The sequence below is a fragment of the Arvicola amphibius genome, chromosome 10, assembly GCF_903992535.2.
Source record: "Arvicola amphibius chromosome 10, mArvAmp1.2, whole genome shotgun sequence".
Classification (NCBI taxonomy): Eukaryota; Metazoa; Chordata; class Mammalia; order Rodentia; family Cricetidae; genus Arvicola; species Arvicola amphibius.
In genome coordinates, this window is record NC_052056.1 from 71,784,965 (window position 1) to 71,801,671 (window position 16,707).

Genomic DNA, 16,707 nt, shown 5'->3' on the forward strand with positions numbered 1-16,707 from the left:
CAGGGGTAACTCCTGCAGGACACGTGGGCAGCGGTGACGTCAGGATCCCTACTGCTAAGGCTCTTGCTGCCTCACCCTACTTCATCCTGAAGACTCCAAAAGCATGGAAAAAAAAACCCCAAGGTTATTTTCGGCAGTGTCACATCACAAAATGTCAAACAAAGCGATTATGAAACAGCACTGGGAAGGGAGCCCCTAACTAGGGCAAGACAGAAATAGCTGGGCTCCCGACAGCAGAGCGCTCTGTTGGGCCCCATCCTGGGGCCTTGTTTGTTCTGGACTGTCAGTTCTGCTGCCTGTCATATATACACCCTCAGGGTCATGGATCAGGCTTCTTGGGAGTGAAGCGAAGGCCAGAGGCCTCACTGGATTTCTGTGTTCCTCGTTCCCAATCCTCCATCATCCGGTGTGAAGAAGAGAACGAACCGGACTACCTCATGGGACCTATGGACTGGGAAGGCCAGTCTGGGAAGGGTTTGGGAAATCCCTTGAGTCCATAATGTGAATATGTTTTCATTTTGATACAGCTTAGCCATATCTCACGTATAGATACACAACCTCTCCTTTTCAACCCCTGCTTCGCTCCTGGACTGTTGGCTCTGGAATGGCAAGAAGGCTCTGGCTTCCAGCCTTTTCTGAAGTGATGCTGATGGCCAGAGGCAGTGGGTTGGCCTTAGAGCCCCACAGTCTGTACTGAGACCAGGCACTAAGTGGAAGGGAGGAGGAGAAGAAACAGGAGCAACATCGCGCATGGACCAGGCAAAGCGAGAGGCTGGAGAGAAATAAATGGACTTGATTTTGCCGAGGTTGCAGACGTGGCCATTACAGGATAGTTTTTTCTGCCCTGGGATTGAACACCTTAGGTGCAGTGAGCCCTGTTCTCAGCCCCAGACAACATTACTTAAAGCAATCCTTTGGAATGTTTTCTTTCCTGTCTGCTGATTAATCCGTAATTATGCTAGAAAATTCTTTAGGATGCAAAGATGCAAAATAAAAATAAGCTGTGCATGATCCCAGCAATGCTAACCTTGGGACATGCTCTCACTCGTGCTGCTGCTGCGAATGCAAAGCATGGCCCAGTTCTTGCTGCATGGAACCTTCGGGAAGTCTCCTGAGGCCTCCCTGGAGACAGATGCGACCTCTGAGTACTTCTGAATGACAGTTGCCTTCAAGTTAAGAGGTCCCAGAGGACCAGGGACAGAGAGGGGAAAATGACAGTAGGATAGTTAGGGGGTACAGGTGCCTGGTGTGAAGGTGGCTACCACCCACCCCACAGCCATGACCAGGTCGGGACGGTGGCATAGACCCGGTACGCTTCTCTTCCTTCAGCTGCCCCAGATGTTGCAAAGAAATGGACGCCGTGAGCAAATGGGTCCAAATCCACATGGTTTTTCTTTTCCTGTTGCTATGGTGAAATGCTCTGGAAGAAACAGTTGGAGGGAGAAAGGGTTGTTTTCTCCCACAATCCAGGGGTACAGCCCATCGTGCCTGGGAGATCAAGGTAGAGGAGTTGAGAGGCAGCTGGCCATCTCAGCCAGTCAGGAACCAGGGTGATGAAGGTAGGCTTGCCAGTGTTCAGCTCCACTTCTTGCTGCATTTAAGAAATTACTACACTTTATTAGTTTGTGTTGTGTGTTTATGCGTACACACATGTATACATCTCACAGCACACATGTGGGGGGCAGAAGACAATTTGTGGGAGTGAGTTCTCTCCTTCCAGTGTGTGGGTTCCCGGAATCTGGTCATCAGGCTTAGAGGCAAGAACCTTGACCAACTGAACCGTCTCCCTGGACCAGTTTCTCAGCACTTATACAGTCCAGATCCCCTGACTAGGGAATGGTGCCACCTACAGTGGACAGGTCTCCCCACCTCAGTAATGGAATCATCTCCCCAAAGTCATGCCCAGAGGTACATTACTCAGGTGACTCTAACTTCTGTCACGCCGACAGTTAACATCATGGCACCTTTATCAGTCAGGGTTCTTAGAGGAACAGAAATTTTATATATATATAATGTTATATTGTTATATATATATAACAATATAACATTATATATATATTATATATTATATAACATTATATATATAATATATACATATATATTATACATATATATACATATATACAATATAACATTATATATATATTATATATTATATTATATATATATGTTTATATATATATATAAAATGTTATATTGTTATATATGAAGGGGATTTATTAGAATGCCTTATAGACCATGGACCAGTTATTCCAGAAATGGCTGTCTACCAACATAGTCTTAGAGTCCCAGTAGTTCAGTCCACAGGGCTGGATGTCTCAGCTGGTCTTCTGTATATGTCAGAATGCCAAAAAAGTAGACTGCAATGCCAGGGAATGAAACGGGACTTGCCATTGAGAACAAACACGTAAAGGAAGCAAGTTTCCTTCTTCCATGTTCTTTATACCTACTGAGTGGAAGGTGTGGCTCAGACAAAAGGTGGATCTTCTCAACTCAAAGAGCCAGATTCAAAGTGGGTCTTCTCACTTCGGATGACTTAATCAAGAAAGAAAATTTATCCCTGGTGTGCCCAGCCATTTGGGTTTTAGTTAATTCCAGATGGTGTCAAGTTGACAATCAAGAACAGCCGCCACTGTCCTCCACATGTTCTAGGCTTTCCTACATAGCAAGAGTCCACTCTATGTAAGAAGACATGGCCGCACTCTGGGTGGAGGAAGGCTTGGTACACTCTCACCATAGGAGCGGCACCTGGCCACACTCAGATTCATCCACTGTGGACCATGGACGTGGCGAGGGCCTTTGATTTCAGAGGTTTTTATTGGTCCTATATTAGCATGGCCACTTTTTGTCCTCTTTCCCTTTTCTCCAGAGGGCTGAAATAACAAGAATGTCAAGAATGGAAAATTCTGTCAAATTACAAACTCTTGGGGCCCCAGCACTGAGCTGATGTAGACCCTGGGGGCTGCTGTGGGATGAACGGGTGGGTGGGTGAATGAATGGGTAAGAAAGGAAGTCTGTTGTGGAGTGGAGACAACTTGCAATGGCTTTCAAATAGTGGTGATGGCGTGTGAAGGGAGCCGGAGGGGTGGCAACTCTCTTCCTCAAACCTTTCTCCTTCCTGGACACATTGCTTTCCTGCATCAGGGTTTTGCTATGATGCTCAGGCTGGTCTTGAACTTGGAATATTCTTACCTCAGCCTCCCTGGTGCTGGGATTATACTAGCACTGAGCAGTGGGAACCATTGCCTGTCTTCTTTCCTCCTTCATCTTTGTCTCTGTATCAGTCTGAATCCCAGATGAATGACACAATTGAATTTGTGTGCACTCTCGGCTCCTCCAGGTCTCTGCCACTCACCACTCAGCTCTTTGCCCTTGTGTCCCCTCTTCAGGGCGTCAGCTCAGACCTCATTTCTGGTCACAGCGCACGTCGCCTCTTCCAGCTCTTTGAATGCTTCCTTCTTCCACTGATGCACATGGGCTCTTGGGAGGTAGCTAGCAGCACCTTTAGGAAGTAAAAACTGCAGAGAAGTCCTCGGCTCATTGGGCAACAGCTCTAGGAGCACTTGGGGACCCCAGTCTCCTCCTTTCTTTGCTCTCTGGCTCATGGCATGAGCAGTCATGCTCCTTGGGTGCTCCCGTCATCATGGGCCACCTTGCTAGAGGCACAAAGCAATGGTCTATCTGACATAGGATTGGGCTCCTTGCCAGAACTGTAAGCACAAAATAGGGTTGTTTATTTCTTCTCTCCTCGAAACTGCTATTTTTAAATGTACATTAATAAAATTATATCCTAAGAAGGGATATATGCAGGTATGTGTGTGTGTTCATGATTACATATGGAAGCATGTGTACCTGTGGTCCATGTGGAGACCAGCATAACCATGGGTGTCATTCCTCCACCTGAGCTGTCCACCTTGTGGGTTAAAAATACCATTTTTATTTATATTTAATTATGTGTCTGGTGTCAGAGCCTCTGGAACTGGAGTTATAGGTGGTTGTGAGCTGCCTTCCGTGGGTGCTAAGACTTGAACTCGGGTCCTCTGCAAGAGCAGCACACGCTCTTAACTGATGAACATCTCGCTGGCCTACGCTCTCCCTGATGCCTGAGGATTACCGATTAGGCTAGGCTGGCCAGTGGGCTCCAGGAATGCTTGTCTCTGGCTCTCTGGTGTGTGTGAGTGATGGGGTAGACCTGGTGACGTTGTTGACTGGTGTTCTTGGCGAGTCTCTCTGAACTCGGCTTCCCATTGGGGGTAACAGCACTATTCCCAAGTCTAGAGAAAAGAGAGCCCTAGGACCCTTCTCTCAGTTACGAAGATGCGCACGCGTGTGTGATGTGTGGGGTGTGTCTGTGGCCATGTGTGTGCATGTGTGTGTGTGTGTGTGATGTGTATGTATGTGTATGTGGTATGAGGTATGTGTGGTGTGTATGTGTGTGTGGTGCATATGTGTGTTTGTTTATGTGTGTGTGGTATGTGTTTATGTATGTAGTAGTGTGTATGTGTGATATGTATGTGTGCATATGTGTGTGGTATGTGTATGTGTTTTGTGTAGGTGTGTGGTGCACATGTGTGTGAATGTATGCATGTGTGTATGTATGTGTTGTGTTTGCTTATGTGTGTAGTGTGTATGTGTGTGCATATGCATGTGTAGTATGTGTGTGTGATATGTGCTTGTATGTGCATGTGTGTATGGTGTGTGTGTCTGTGTGTATATCTGTGGGTTTATATTGTGTGCATGTGTGTAGTGTGTCTGTGTGCATGTGTGCGGTGTATATGTGTGTGCATACGTGTGTTGTGTTTATTGTGTATTTGTATGTGTGCATGGTATGTGCATGTGTGTGGTTTATGTGTGTTGTGTATGTGTATGGTGTGCATGTGTGTGCACATGTGTTTGTGCATGTCTGGTGTATATGTGTATGTGTGCATGGTGTTTATGTGCATGCATGTGCATGTTGTGTATTTATGGTATATGTGTATGGTGTGTATTGTATGTAAGTCTGTGTGGTGTTGTGTGTGTGTGTTTGTGTGTGTGTGTGTGGCGGGGAGTAAGGGATCAGACACTCTAAACAGGAATGACTGTTTTGGGACACACACACTGAGATTAGACATGAGAACATTGTCAGAGGTGTGAAGTAGCAGGGTGTATGATGATAGGCTGTGATGAATGGGGAGAGACATTCCCCCACTTTCTTTATTGGAAAATTTCAACTATATACAGAGACAGAGAAAAGAATATAATATCCATCTCCATGAAGCCCATTACCCAGCTTCTCCAATAACACATGTATAATCTTGCTTTTGTAAACCCCTGTCCTGTTATTTTGGTACAAATTCAAGATACTGCATATTTTATTTTCACCCTTCTCTGCCATGTTTACTTCTTCTCTAATGCTTCATATAGCCCAGGCTGGCCTCAAATGCGATGTTATAGCCAAGGATGACCTTGAGCTGAACTTTTTGCCTCAACTTTCTAAGTGTGGGGATGGGTGTGTGCACCTATGCCGCCATACTGAACCCAGGCTTTGTGCATGCTAGGTGAGTACTTTATCAGCTAAGCTGCCGTCTTGGCCCAATGTAAATATTTGGGAATTTTTCATTTCTCTCTCTCTCCCTCCTTCCCCCTCCTCCTTTTTCTTCTTCTTCCTCTCTCCCCTCCTTTTTCTTCTCTCTCTCTCTCTCTCTCTCTCTCTCTCTCTCTCTCTCTCTCTCTCTCTCTCTCTCACTGAGACAGGGTCTGGTGTGGTTTGAATAAGAACAAACCCCATATATTTGAATGCTTGTTCCCCAGTTGGTGAACTGTTTAGGAAGGATTAAGAGGTGTGGCCTTGGAGGAGGTATGTCACTGGGAGTGGGCTCTGAGGTATCAAAAGCCCACATCAGACCCAGTCTCTTTCTGCTTCTGACTTAAGGATAAGATGTGAGCTCTGAGCTACGGCCTGCCTTCTGCCGTGCTTCCCACTGTGATGATCATGGGCTGACCTCACAATGTAAGCAAGCCCCCAGTGAAATGATTGTATGAGCTGCCTTAGTCATAGTGTCTCTTCACAGCAACAGAAAAGTAACTAAGACAGGGTCTCACTATGCTTTGTCCCAGGCTGGCCTTGAATTAAAGCCACTTGCATCAGGCTCTCAAACTGCCACTATGCCATGCCTTACTTCAGTATCTTGAAAAGATAAAGTATGCCCCCTTTATATTAGGTTTTTCGAGACCGGGTTTCTCTGTAGCTTTGAAGCCTGTCCTGGAACTAGCTCTTGTAGACCAGGCTGGCCTCAAACTCACAGAGATCCACCTGCCTCTGCCTCCTGAGTGCTGGGATTAAAGTTGTGCACCACCACTGCCCGGCTCTCATAGTATATTCTTAACCCTGCAACTTGTTTGACTATTACTCTAGCTATCTGGTATCTGTGTCTTAGCTACTGCATCTACGGGGACCCTTCTCATTCAAACCGCCACATTATGCTTAGGATATGCAGAATTGCTTTTTCCTTTTTTCTTTTTGGTTTTTTAAGATAGGGTTTCTTTGTAGCTTTGGAGCCTGTCCTGGAACTAGCTCTTGTAGACCAGGCTGGCCTCGAACTCACAGAGATCCACCTGCCTCTGCCTCCTGAGTGCTGGAATTAAAGGCATGCACCACCACCGCCTGGCCTCTTTCCTTTAGGAAGTGTTTTAATATCCCATTTTTGAAAGTGCTATAAGTAACCTACCAGTCCTGAGATGATGGGCCTTTGGGATGCTGGCAGTCCTTTGATATCAAAACAAGGCCAAAAATGAATGGAACTATAAAAAAAAAGCATCCTGGGTGAGGAAACCCATACCCAGACAGACAAACATGGTGTGTACTCACTCATAAATGGAATACTGAGCTGAACTCCCAGAGTGTAGTCGAAGAGAGGGAGGAGGGATCATATGAGCAAAGGGATCAGGATCATGATAGGGAAACCCACAGAGACAGCTGACCCAAGCTAGTGGAAGCTCAGGGACTCTAGCTTGATAGCTGGGGAACCTATATAGGACCGAACTAGGTCCTCTGAATGTGGGTGACAGTTGTGCAGCTTAGCAGTCTGTGGAGTCACTGGCAATGGGACCAGAATTAATCCCCAGTGCATGAACTGACATTTGGGAGCCCATTTCCTATGGAGGGGTACCTTGCTGAACCTCGATACAGGATGGAGGGACTTGGGCCTGCCTCACCTTGATATGCCAGACCCTTGTTGACTCCCCATGGGAAACTTTACCCATTTTGAGGAGTAGTTGGGGAGTTCGGTGGGGGGGGGACAGTGAGAGGGAGCAGGAGAAGAGGAGGGATGCTGAACTATGGTTGGTATGTAAAATGAAAAAAAAACCTTTTAAATAAAAAATATTAAAAATTAAAAAAAACAAGGCCAAGAATATTTGTGGATTCAGTTCTTGCACATCCAGTTGCGAGGATTTTATACTCTTGCATTTTGACACACGTTCCCTATTTGACACCAAGAGGTGCTCTGAAGTGCTTTGTAGCTTTTGAGCCTTTGAAGTTCCCCCTCCCCCCGGTTTGTCAGTCATTTGTGCTGTCACTTCATGCCTCCACTTGCAGCCTGTCCCTCTTGTCCTGTTCCCACTGCTGTGGTCCTTCCTTCTCTTTTTGTTGTTGTTTGTTTTCCCACCAGGGGGCTTGCTGTTAACTCAGGGTGTATTTCACTTACAGATTCATTCTCAGATGAGAATGGAATGTTCCCGCTTTCCCCTCCCTGTTTTTGAAGACAGGTTCTCATTGCAACCCCAGGCTGCCCTCAAAGTTTCCATCCTGCCTCAGCTTCCCAAGTGCTGGGATTGCAGATGCGCACCACCATGTCTGGCTAGTGGAATCACTCTTATTAAATGCTTCCAGGCTTACCTTGCTACCTATAATTTATTGAAGCACCATTTCCCCAGCCTATCTACTTCCCAAGTTGTCAATTCTCATTCATTTCTCACAAGCCTTGGGCTTCCCTGAAGGTTGGCTTAATTAGGGCCAGCTCACTCGCTCCTTCCTCTATCTGCTCGCTCATCCTAGAGAGTAAACTCAAACCTCACATCGATCAGAATTCACACAGTGTGAGGACCACACTAGTTTTGGATATCTGAATCTGGGTTTTCTTTGGGGAGATGTCATTCTCACCACCTCCTACCCTGACTCTTTCTGGATCTTGCTTAGTATTTAAGAATGACTGAACTCCGGTCTTTCTTCATGCTGGGATCAATCACATGACCACCATGTCCAGCATTACTGGACTCTTTTTAAGACTTAGATGTGTGTTACAGGTTTGTACCTGCTAGCTCCAAGACAAGAGTTTTAACGCTGAGATTTTTTTCATCCGTTAAGACACATACTGAAATGTGTTTATGAGGAGTGGGGATAGTGAACACCCATTAGGCACCGAACAGAAGGCAAGTCTGTTTATTTCTGTGGTGGTCACCATCAGCGCCAGTTCCACATTTGTTGGCTATTCGCTTTGTGAGACAGACTATGGACCAGACTGTTTGACCACCATGCTGCAAGCTGACTGTGGCAGGCTCACTACTCACCCCTAAAACTCCCAGTTCTGACACAGGGGCAGCGCTGTCGGAGCTCATAGCGGAGAAGGCAGGAAGAGCACAGACCAGCACAAGTTGGGAGGGGGCGGGGCCTGAGCGGGGCGGGCGGGGCTTCACGCAAGACCACGCCCCGTCCGTCGGCGAACACGTTCCGCCTGCCCAGTCTGCTCTCGGGAAAAGGGTCTGCGCTGCCACGCGGGGAGAGCGCTCTCCGGCCCGGCCGCGGCATGCGCGCGCTGCTCGGCCTGCTCCTGGTATTTGGCTGCTGCACCTTCGCGCTGTACCTGCTGTCCACGCAGCTGCCCGTGGGGCCGAGGCTGGCGTCGGCCGAGGAGCCCCAAGGCCGGTGAGTGCGAGGGCGCGGGCCGGTGACTGGGGCAGAGGTCGGAGGGTTGCCAGTGATGCGCTGGGCGACCTTGGCGCTTCTCCGCACGCACGGTTGCCTCCCAGCCGCAGCCACCTCGGCCACCGTGGCTCTCCTTCTTCAACACACTTTACCACACCAGCCAATCTTGAGAGGCGCAGCCCGGACTTGGTGTTATGAGGCTGTGATCCGGTCTGGCCTCTTCCTGCCTGACTGCTCCCCATGACAGCCGAGCGAGTCAGGAGGCGTCAGGAGGCGTCAGCAGACTCAAGGGGCGGGTTGCCCGATTGCTGCATACTACTTACAAAGTGCATGAAATATGCCTGGCTCATTGCCGCATTATCAAGAGGCTTAATTGGTATTTGAGTTGCAGGACAACTGTTTGCAGTAACCATTGTCTTTTACTGGAACTGAAAGAGCTTTCTTGTGAATGTCAGAGGTACTCTGGAAGAACTAGGAGGGGTTGCTTACAGTTTATCTCTGCTGGAGTGTTGAGATGGCAGAGGCAGGGTAGTCTTTGTACTTTGACCGGATTCACAATGCTCCAGGCCTAGAGCGGGGTGAAAAGGGAGGCTCTTGGGAAGGATTGGCTGCAAGCCTGCCATATTATCAAGAAAGCTGTATTAATGATGTGAGATAGATAAAATTGAAACTTGTTTTTGCCTAGTACATCTGGGGCAACACGGTGTCTAAATAGTTCTGGGCTTGCTGGGGAGGGGTCTCCTTGAAAGGCAGGCAACTTGCCTGGAAACGCATATACCTGCATCTTTGGACTAGATCAAGGAGACTATAACCCAGATCAGTGCTGAGACCATGCTGAGGGTTGGGGAGGCTGCGGGATTCCATCTGACACCCTCTGAGTAAGTAAAGAGGGAATTCAGCGGTTATCCAGCACAAGACTCTTTTTAGGCAAGGAAAATGAGACCCATTGACACTACAAGGTCACACAACTGGAACACAGCAGAATGGGGATGTCCGTTCTGGTCTCTTGCTCCCAAGCCAGAGCTCTCCTATTTGCCTGTGTTGTATTATACTGGGTCACTTGTCATCTCGAGTTCTTCTTTGTATGTATTCCCAGATGGCCAGATTACATGTTTATAACTTACTCTAGAAAGAATACACGTCGAGTAACTTTCTTAGTCACAAGGCTTCTCTGGAGCCCATGTTTCCATCTGATTTTCCAATCCCTAGGTCACTGTGGTTCCCCTCAGATCTAGCCGAGCTGCGGGAGCTCTCTGAGGTCCTTAGAGAGTACCGGAAGGAGCACCAGGCCTATGTGTTCCTGCTCTTCTGCAGTGCCTACCTCTACAAACAGGGCTTTGCCATCCCTGGCTCCAGTTTCCTGGTCAGTGTCTTGCCTTCTTTCCAACCTGCTTCTGCTTCTGTAAAATGTGGCCGCTCCCCCAGGCCCTCCTTTGGTTGTGTGGTGGGACGAAATGAAACATGAGCTCGGGGAGGCTGGCACAAGAGGGCACTCAGCATTTAGTGGTGCTCCAAGCTTCCCATTGTCCTGCTCCCCTCTCCTCTCCCAGCACCTTTTTCTACTCCCGATCCATCTTAGATCTACCCAAGCAGATTGTGGGTTGGAAACGGGAAGAAAATCAAACATGTCTGAGAGAGGGAGCTGGACGGTGGAGGTCAGGGCCGACCTGGGACTGATTTCCCCCTTGAGCTGATCCTGCTTCAGGACAAAGCAAGAGCTAGCTGCTATTTGGTACTATAGAGCCTGGACTAGTAAGGGCTGTGTACCCGGAATTGGGGTGCATTTTAATACTGCCTAGTGTGATCTTGGTTGTGCTGCTGTCTCTCCCCGTAGGATGGGGGTAGCACAAGACAGAGGTCTACTGAGGACTACTTAGGACATATGTATGCATACATATGTACGCCAAGTATGTATTGCAGCCACAGCCTCACCGCTGAGGTCCCCTCTTGCCTGTTTGCTTAGCTTGGCTCACTCGTTCATTTACTCACTCACTCATGCTTTTTAAAAGATTGGTTTATGTGTACGTGTGTGTCTGTGTATATATGTATAGGTGCCCGTGGAGGTCAGAAGAGGGCACCAGATCTCCTGGAGCTGGTGTTACAGGCGGTTGTCGGCCACCCAGCGTGGGTGCTGGGACCCAAACACTGGTCCTCCACATTAGCAGGCAGCACTGTCGGCTGCTGAGCCATCTGTCCAGTTCATGCTTTGAGACGAGACCTCACTCTGTAGCACAGACTGGTCTGGAACTCATACGCTAGCCCAGGCTGGCCTTAAAATCAAACCAATGCTCCTGCCTCAGCCTCCCAAGTGCTGGCGTCACAGGCATGTGCCGGCACACTTGGCTTTTCCCATGTGCTTTCTCCCAGATCCTGTGCTATGAGGCAGGGCGATATTCATCAGCCAAACTGCACTTAGAAGTATTAATGTTTAATTAATTAGAAGATTAATGTTTCCATCTCTGTGAAGCTAAGGCTTTACAAGTCAGTTAGGACTGTGGCCAACACAGAAGTGCAGCGGCGTGAGCTTACTAACCAGGTGAAAAGCCATGAAGCCATCTTACTCGGATTGCCAAAGGTCCATTCGCGGTCTGCACAATAGTAAGAATAGCCTGTGAGCTTCACTTCTTTTTGGTGCCCCAGTGACTATGGGGTAACTATAGCCCTTGCCACAGTTAGGTAATGTCTGTACCTAGTCTCCTTTTCAACTTGCCAGTGCCCACTGAGGTCTCGGCCTTGTCCTTGTGCAGGTGAGGAGCCTAAGACAAGGCTTATATTCCATGTTTCCATTTGCCAAAATGGGCCTTGGGTTTTAGCTGTGAAAATCTCTGAAAGTGAGGGAGCCAATGCACAGGCTCCAGGACAGGCCACTGACTCCAGGACAGGACAGACCACTGGCTCCAGGACAGGCCACTGGCTCCAGGACAGGCCACTGGCTCCAGGACAGGCCACAGGCTCCAGGACAAGACAGGCCACAGGCTCCAGGACAGGACAGCCACAGGCTCCAGGACAGGCCACTGACTCTAGGACAGGCCACTGACTCTAGGACAGGACAGGCCACAGGCTCCAGGATAGTCCACTGGCTCCAGGGCAGTTCACTGGCTCCAGGACAGTCCACTGGCTCCAGGACAGGCCACTGGCTCCAGGACAGGCCACTGGCTCCAGGACAGGCCACAGGCTCCAGGACAGGACAGGCCACAGGCTTCAGGATAGTCCACTGGCTCCAGGACAGGCCAGTCCACTGGCTCCAGGACAGGACAGGTCACTGGCTCTAGGACAGGACACTGACTCCAGGACAGGACAGTCCACTGGCAGCGGCTAGATGTTCTCATGGCCGAGGTCTTGCTTTCTTTGCAGAATGTTTTGGCTGGTGCCTTGTTTGGACCATGGCTGGGACTTTTGCTGTGCTGTGTGCTGACATCGGTGGGTGCCACATGCTGCTACCTGCTTTCCAGCATTTTTGGCAAACAGCTGGTCATCTCCTACTTTCCCGATAAAGTGGCCCTGCTGCAGAGGAAGGTAAGATGGGGCACACCTCAGTGCTAGTCCCTGAGCATCAGCTCACGGTCTGAGAGGAGTGAGAAGCAGGGGTTGTGCTCCTTCACCCTACCTGGGGGCTGGGAAGGGTTCATTTGATGTCTTTCAGAAGCAGAGACCCGTGAACAAATCCCAGTTCCATTCTTGTCCTTACTTGCTTTCTAGCTTTGAGTTGAGTGTCTGACCCCTCTGATTCTCAGCTACTTAGTTAACTTTGGGCGTGTATGTTTGTTGGTGTGTGTGTGTGCATGTGTGCGTGTGCTCGTGTATGTGTGAGTGCTTGTGACAGTGCATGTGACAGTCTTTCACTGAGTCCGGGCTCACTGATTTGACGAGACTGCTTGGGCAGCAAACCTCGTGGATCCTCCTGTCTCTGCTTCCAGCACTGCCATCCCAGGCTTGTGCCATGGCCCCAGGCTTATTTTTATTTTTATTTGACATGGGTACTGGTGATCAAATGTGGATCCTTATGCTGACAGGGCACACATTTTACTGTCTGCTCTATCTCTCCAGCCTAGTTTGTTTTTGTTTTTTTAAATTTTAAAGAATATTTTAAAAGACTTTTAAGATTTAAGATTATTTATTTATTTATTTTTATGTACATTGGGGTTTTGCCTGTGTGTATGTCTGTGTGGTGATGCCAGAACTGGAGTTATAGACAGTTGTGAGCTGCCATGTGGGTGCTGGGAATCGAACCCTGGTCTTTTAAAAGAATAGCCAGTGCTCTTAACCACTCAGGCCAACTCTCCAGCCCACCCCACCTCCGTGTTTGTTTTTATTGTGACAAGGTCTCATGCGTTACTCAGGCTAGCATCAAACTTGTGGAAATCCTGTTTCAGCCTCCCGAGTTCCTGAGTGATGGGATTTCCTGTCCAGCTGGTAGTTGTGTTTTCAAAATGGGGACCTGGGAGGAACTGGGAAGGAGCCGTTCAGCTTCAGAGCTAGCTGGAGAGCCCTTCTGCTCCTGACGGTGGGCTCTCTCTGCAGGTGGAGGAGAACAGAAACAGCCTGTTCTTTTTCCTGCTGTTCCTCAGACTCTTCCCCATGACACCAAACTGGTTCTTGAACCTGTCGGCCCCGATCCTGAACATCCCCATCGTGCAGTTTTTCTTCTCCGTGCTCATCGGTAAGATGGGGGAGGGGTGCTGGTGGAGGCCCTGCCCTCTGCCACTTGCCACCTGGCCATATGCTTGCCCACCAGCAGCATCTTCAAGCCTGCCCCTGACACAGCCTTCTCTGATTTCAAACCTCCTCTGGCTTGAACATGAAACCCATACAATGCTTTTGGAACAACTAAGGGTTGTTCATTCCGTGGCCAAATTCAGTGCTTCTTCTTATGTGCCCAGTACTTGCTGGGCCCTGGGATTGAACAGGACTGTCTCTGTAAACTATACGACTTGGCTCCGAGAAGTGCTAGCAGGCTGAAGGGCCGGTGCAGAGCAAGGGATTTCCTTTCTGGCACTGCCCCCCTTTGACTAAAGGGTTTTAGGGAGGGCTGGCATCAGAGAGGCTTCTATCTGTCTTCTGAGAACAGTATGACCGTATTTCCACTCAGGAAATTACTTAGCTGGATCTGAGCTGGGTTAGGAGCAGTGTTTCTTGAATTGTGTGCTTCAAGTTAAAGTGACCATACCCCACCCATCTGTGAGTGTTACCTTCTCACGGCGGTAAGCCATCACCCTCCTTAAGCCAGGGGCAGAGATGCTCAGACCTTTCTTAGAGTGTGGGGAATGACATTCAGGGGATGTCCAAGTTAACAAATGTGCAGCTGCTATTAATAGGAATGTCTGAGAGAGACGGAAGGAGGCTGACCACAGCCAGCTCTTGTAGCATCTTGCTGAGCACCTCAGCGTCTCAGCTAATGGGGGCTAAAAGCTTGTCATCACCGAAGTGACACCAGCTTGGAAAGACCTGGAGTCAGAGTTCCTTCTTGAAGGCCAGGCTGTGTGACCTTGAACGGTCTGATCATTATCTCCCACATACTTCTTCCCTGAAGTAGAGGAATGGGTGATCAGGGTCCCAGCCAATCAGAAACTCAGGAGTGGGGGCGGGAAAGAGATCTCTAAAATGTGGGCTCCCAGGTTTTACTGCAGAGCAAGAACTAGCGTCTCTGAGGTGGAGCCCAAGGATGTATTTTGTCTTATTTGTTTGTGATGTGGCTGTATTATGTAGCCAAGGCGGGGCTCAAACTTTCAGGTTTTCTTTTTTGATTGTTTGTCTGTCTGTCAGTCTTCCAAGTGCTGGGACTGCAGGCATCCACTACACATGGCTTACCATTTCCTTCTGAGACAGGGTCTCTCTATGGAGCTCTGGCTGGCTCCCAACTTGCTTTGTAGACCAGGAAGTCTTAGAACACACAGAGATCCACCCGCCTCCCTCCTGAGTGCTGGCGCAGAAGGTGTGCTCCCTTATGCCTGACCTAGTGTTTTCCTTTTTTCCCTCACACATCACAGGGTTCTTGGTGGTTGGTTTTGGTTTTGAGACAAAGTCTCAGCACGTAGTCCAGGCTGGCCTTGAATTTGCTGCTATCCTCCTGCCTCCACCTCCTGATTCCTGAAATGATGTGCCATCATACCTGATTCTAAGAAATTTTTATGCCACCTGCTGCCCAGCTGCCAGGCAGACTATGGAGTCCAGAGGCCAGCTGAATTCTTTGAGTGCAGAACAAAGTTGTACTTTGAAGAAAGTTGTTTTGTTTGTTGGGTTTTGAAAGTCTTTAATGCACACTGAAAATTTCATGTTGCTGGTCTCTTTCTCTGGTTCAGCTCTTGGGTCCCACCTTCAGCAGGGACACAGACTCCAGCATCTCTCAGCTCACTCTCTGACTTATTTATTTTTCTGTGTGGGTAATAAATTTTCCTTATGGAAATGTGTATATACATACATACATATATGTATGTATACACACACATATTTGTGTGTCCCAGTTAGTGCCTTTTGTTGGATAAGGCAGATGTGTATAGGAAGCCTGGAGAGAAAAGGAAGGAGGTAGAACGTTAGGGGGTTAAGAGTTGGAGACTGAGTCACTGTTCTGAATCCCTGGCCGTCATCTAGTGCCGTTCCTGCCGTCTTGCCCCATCAATGGACCATCTCCACTTTGCTTTTCTCCAGGTTTGATTCCATACAATTTCATCTGCGTGCAGACAGGCTCCATCCTGTCCACCCTCACTTCTCTGGATGCTCTTTTCTCCTGGGAAACTGTCCTGAAGCTGTTGGCCATTGCCCTGGTTGCTTTGGTTCCTGGAACCCTCATCAAGAAATTCAGCCGAAAGCACCTGGCCCTGAGTGACCCAAGGAGCACTCGTCACCTCGGTGGCAGGAAGGACGCGTGACCCAGGTGCCGTGTTTACCACAGCCCTGGACTCTGCTGCTGGTCTCTGTGATGGGCACGGGCCTTTATTGTCCTCGCTGTGTTTTAATCACCCTCAGAAAGGTGATCTGAACGGTGTTCTAGTGTGTGCAGAGGCCTGTCAGAAGGGCGCTCTGCTTGAGGGTCCAGTCCCATTTAGCAGGGTTCTGTGAAATGGACTGCTTTCTAGGAAATCTTGTTTTGGTTCTGTCCAATAATAGGGACTCAGTCTGTTGGGCTTGCCTCTTGCCAGTCCCTGAGATGTCTTGGGAGAAGATGCTGGGGGCCTTTTGGGCAGGCTGTGTAGCAGGTACTTCTGTTGAGTCCCTGTGGATATTAGTACCAGACAGAGCTCTAGCCCGTTAGTCCCAAAGAGTGTCTTCTCTACCTTTTTGCTGATGATCTACCTCTCCATAAGCCAAGGGACCCATGGCGAACTGCCTAAGACTTACACACAGCTCGAGTGCAATGATTCCTGTAATATCCCTGTTCACACACTGATATTTCTATGTCTAAGATCCTTGTGGTTGTACGTCTTCAGAGTTAAGCTGATTCAAACATTATTAAATATGAATGGAACCAGCTTTGTTTGTTTTGAATGTGTTCTGAAGAAATGATCCCTCATCCCAAGGCCCTGCCATGCTTCGTCTGAATCAAATGGCTGGTTGTGTATTTTCCGCCTGGGAATCCCTTCTACCGCCTCCTGCTGGGAGAGTGGCATCAGTACAGGAGGCTGTCAGCCAGTAAACACCCTGTGATTTTTTTTGTTGTTGTTGTTTTGCCTTTGCAAGAACAGCTGAGGAATTTGTACTTTTTAATTCAAAGAGGGAAGAGCGGTGTGAGTGCTTGCCTGTCTGGTAGTCACTCACAGCTGTCACTGCGTCTTCCTGCTGTGGCCCTGGGCCAATAGCTCTGTGGGCTT

The 16,707-nt window shown here is 48.7% G+C and overlaps 1 protein-coding gene across 1 annotated transcript; it reads left to right on the plus strand.

Moving 5' to 3' along the window:
• Positions 1-8,701: 8,701 nt before the first annotated feature.
• Tmem41a (transmembrane protein 41A) lies at positions 8,702-16,367 on the plus strand. The gene is made up of 5 exons (XM_038346869.2): positions 8,702-8,902; positions 10,112-10,265; positions 12,257-12,418; positions 13,424-13,562; positions 15,548-16,367. Exons 1-5 carry the CDS (start codon positions 8,784-8,786, stop codon positions 15,766-15,768), a joined length of 795 nt encoding a protein of 264 aa, XP_038202797.1. The 5' UTR covers positions 8,702-8,783; the 3' UTR covers positions 15,769-16,367.
• The last annotated feature ends 340 nt before the right edge of the window (positions 16,368-16,707 follow it).

Excerpts from the sequence above, each read along its gene's own strand:
- Tmem41a (XM_038346869.2), top strand. The coding sequence starts at position 8,784 with ATGCGCGCGCTGCTCGGCCTGCTCCTGGTATTTGGCTGCTGCACCTTC. Across the intron at positions 8,903-10,111 it reads GCCGAGGAGCCCCAAGGCCG|GTCACTGTGGTTCCCCTCAG; the intron begins GTGAGTGCGAGG and ends TCCAATCCCTAG. Across the intron at positions 10,266-12,256 it reads TCCCTGGCTCCAGTTTCCTG|AATGTTTTGGCTGGTGCCTT; the intron begins GTCAGTGTCTTG and ends CTTTCTTTGCAG.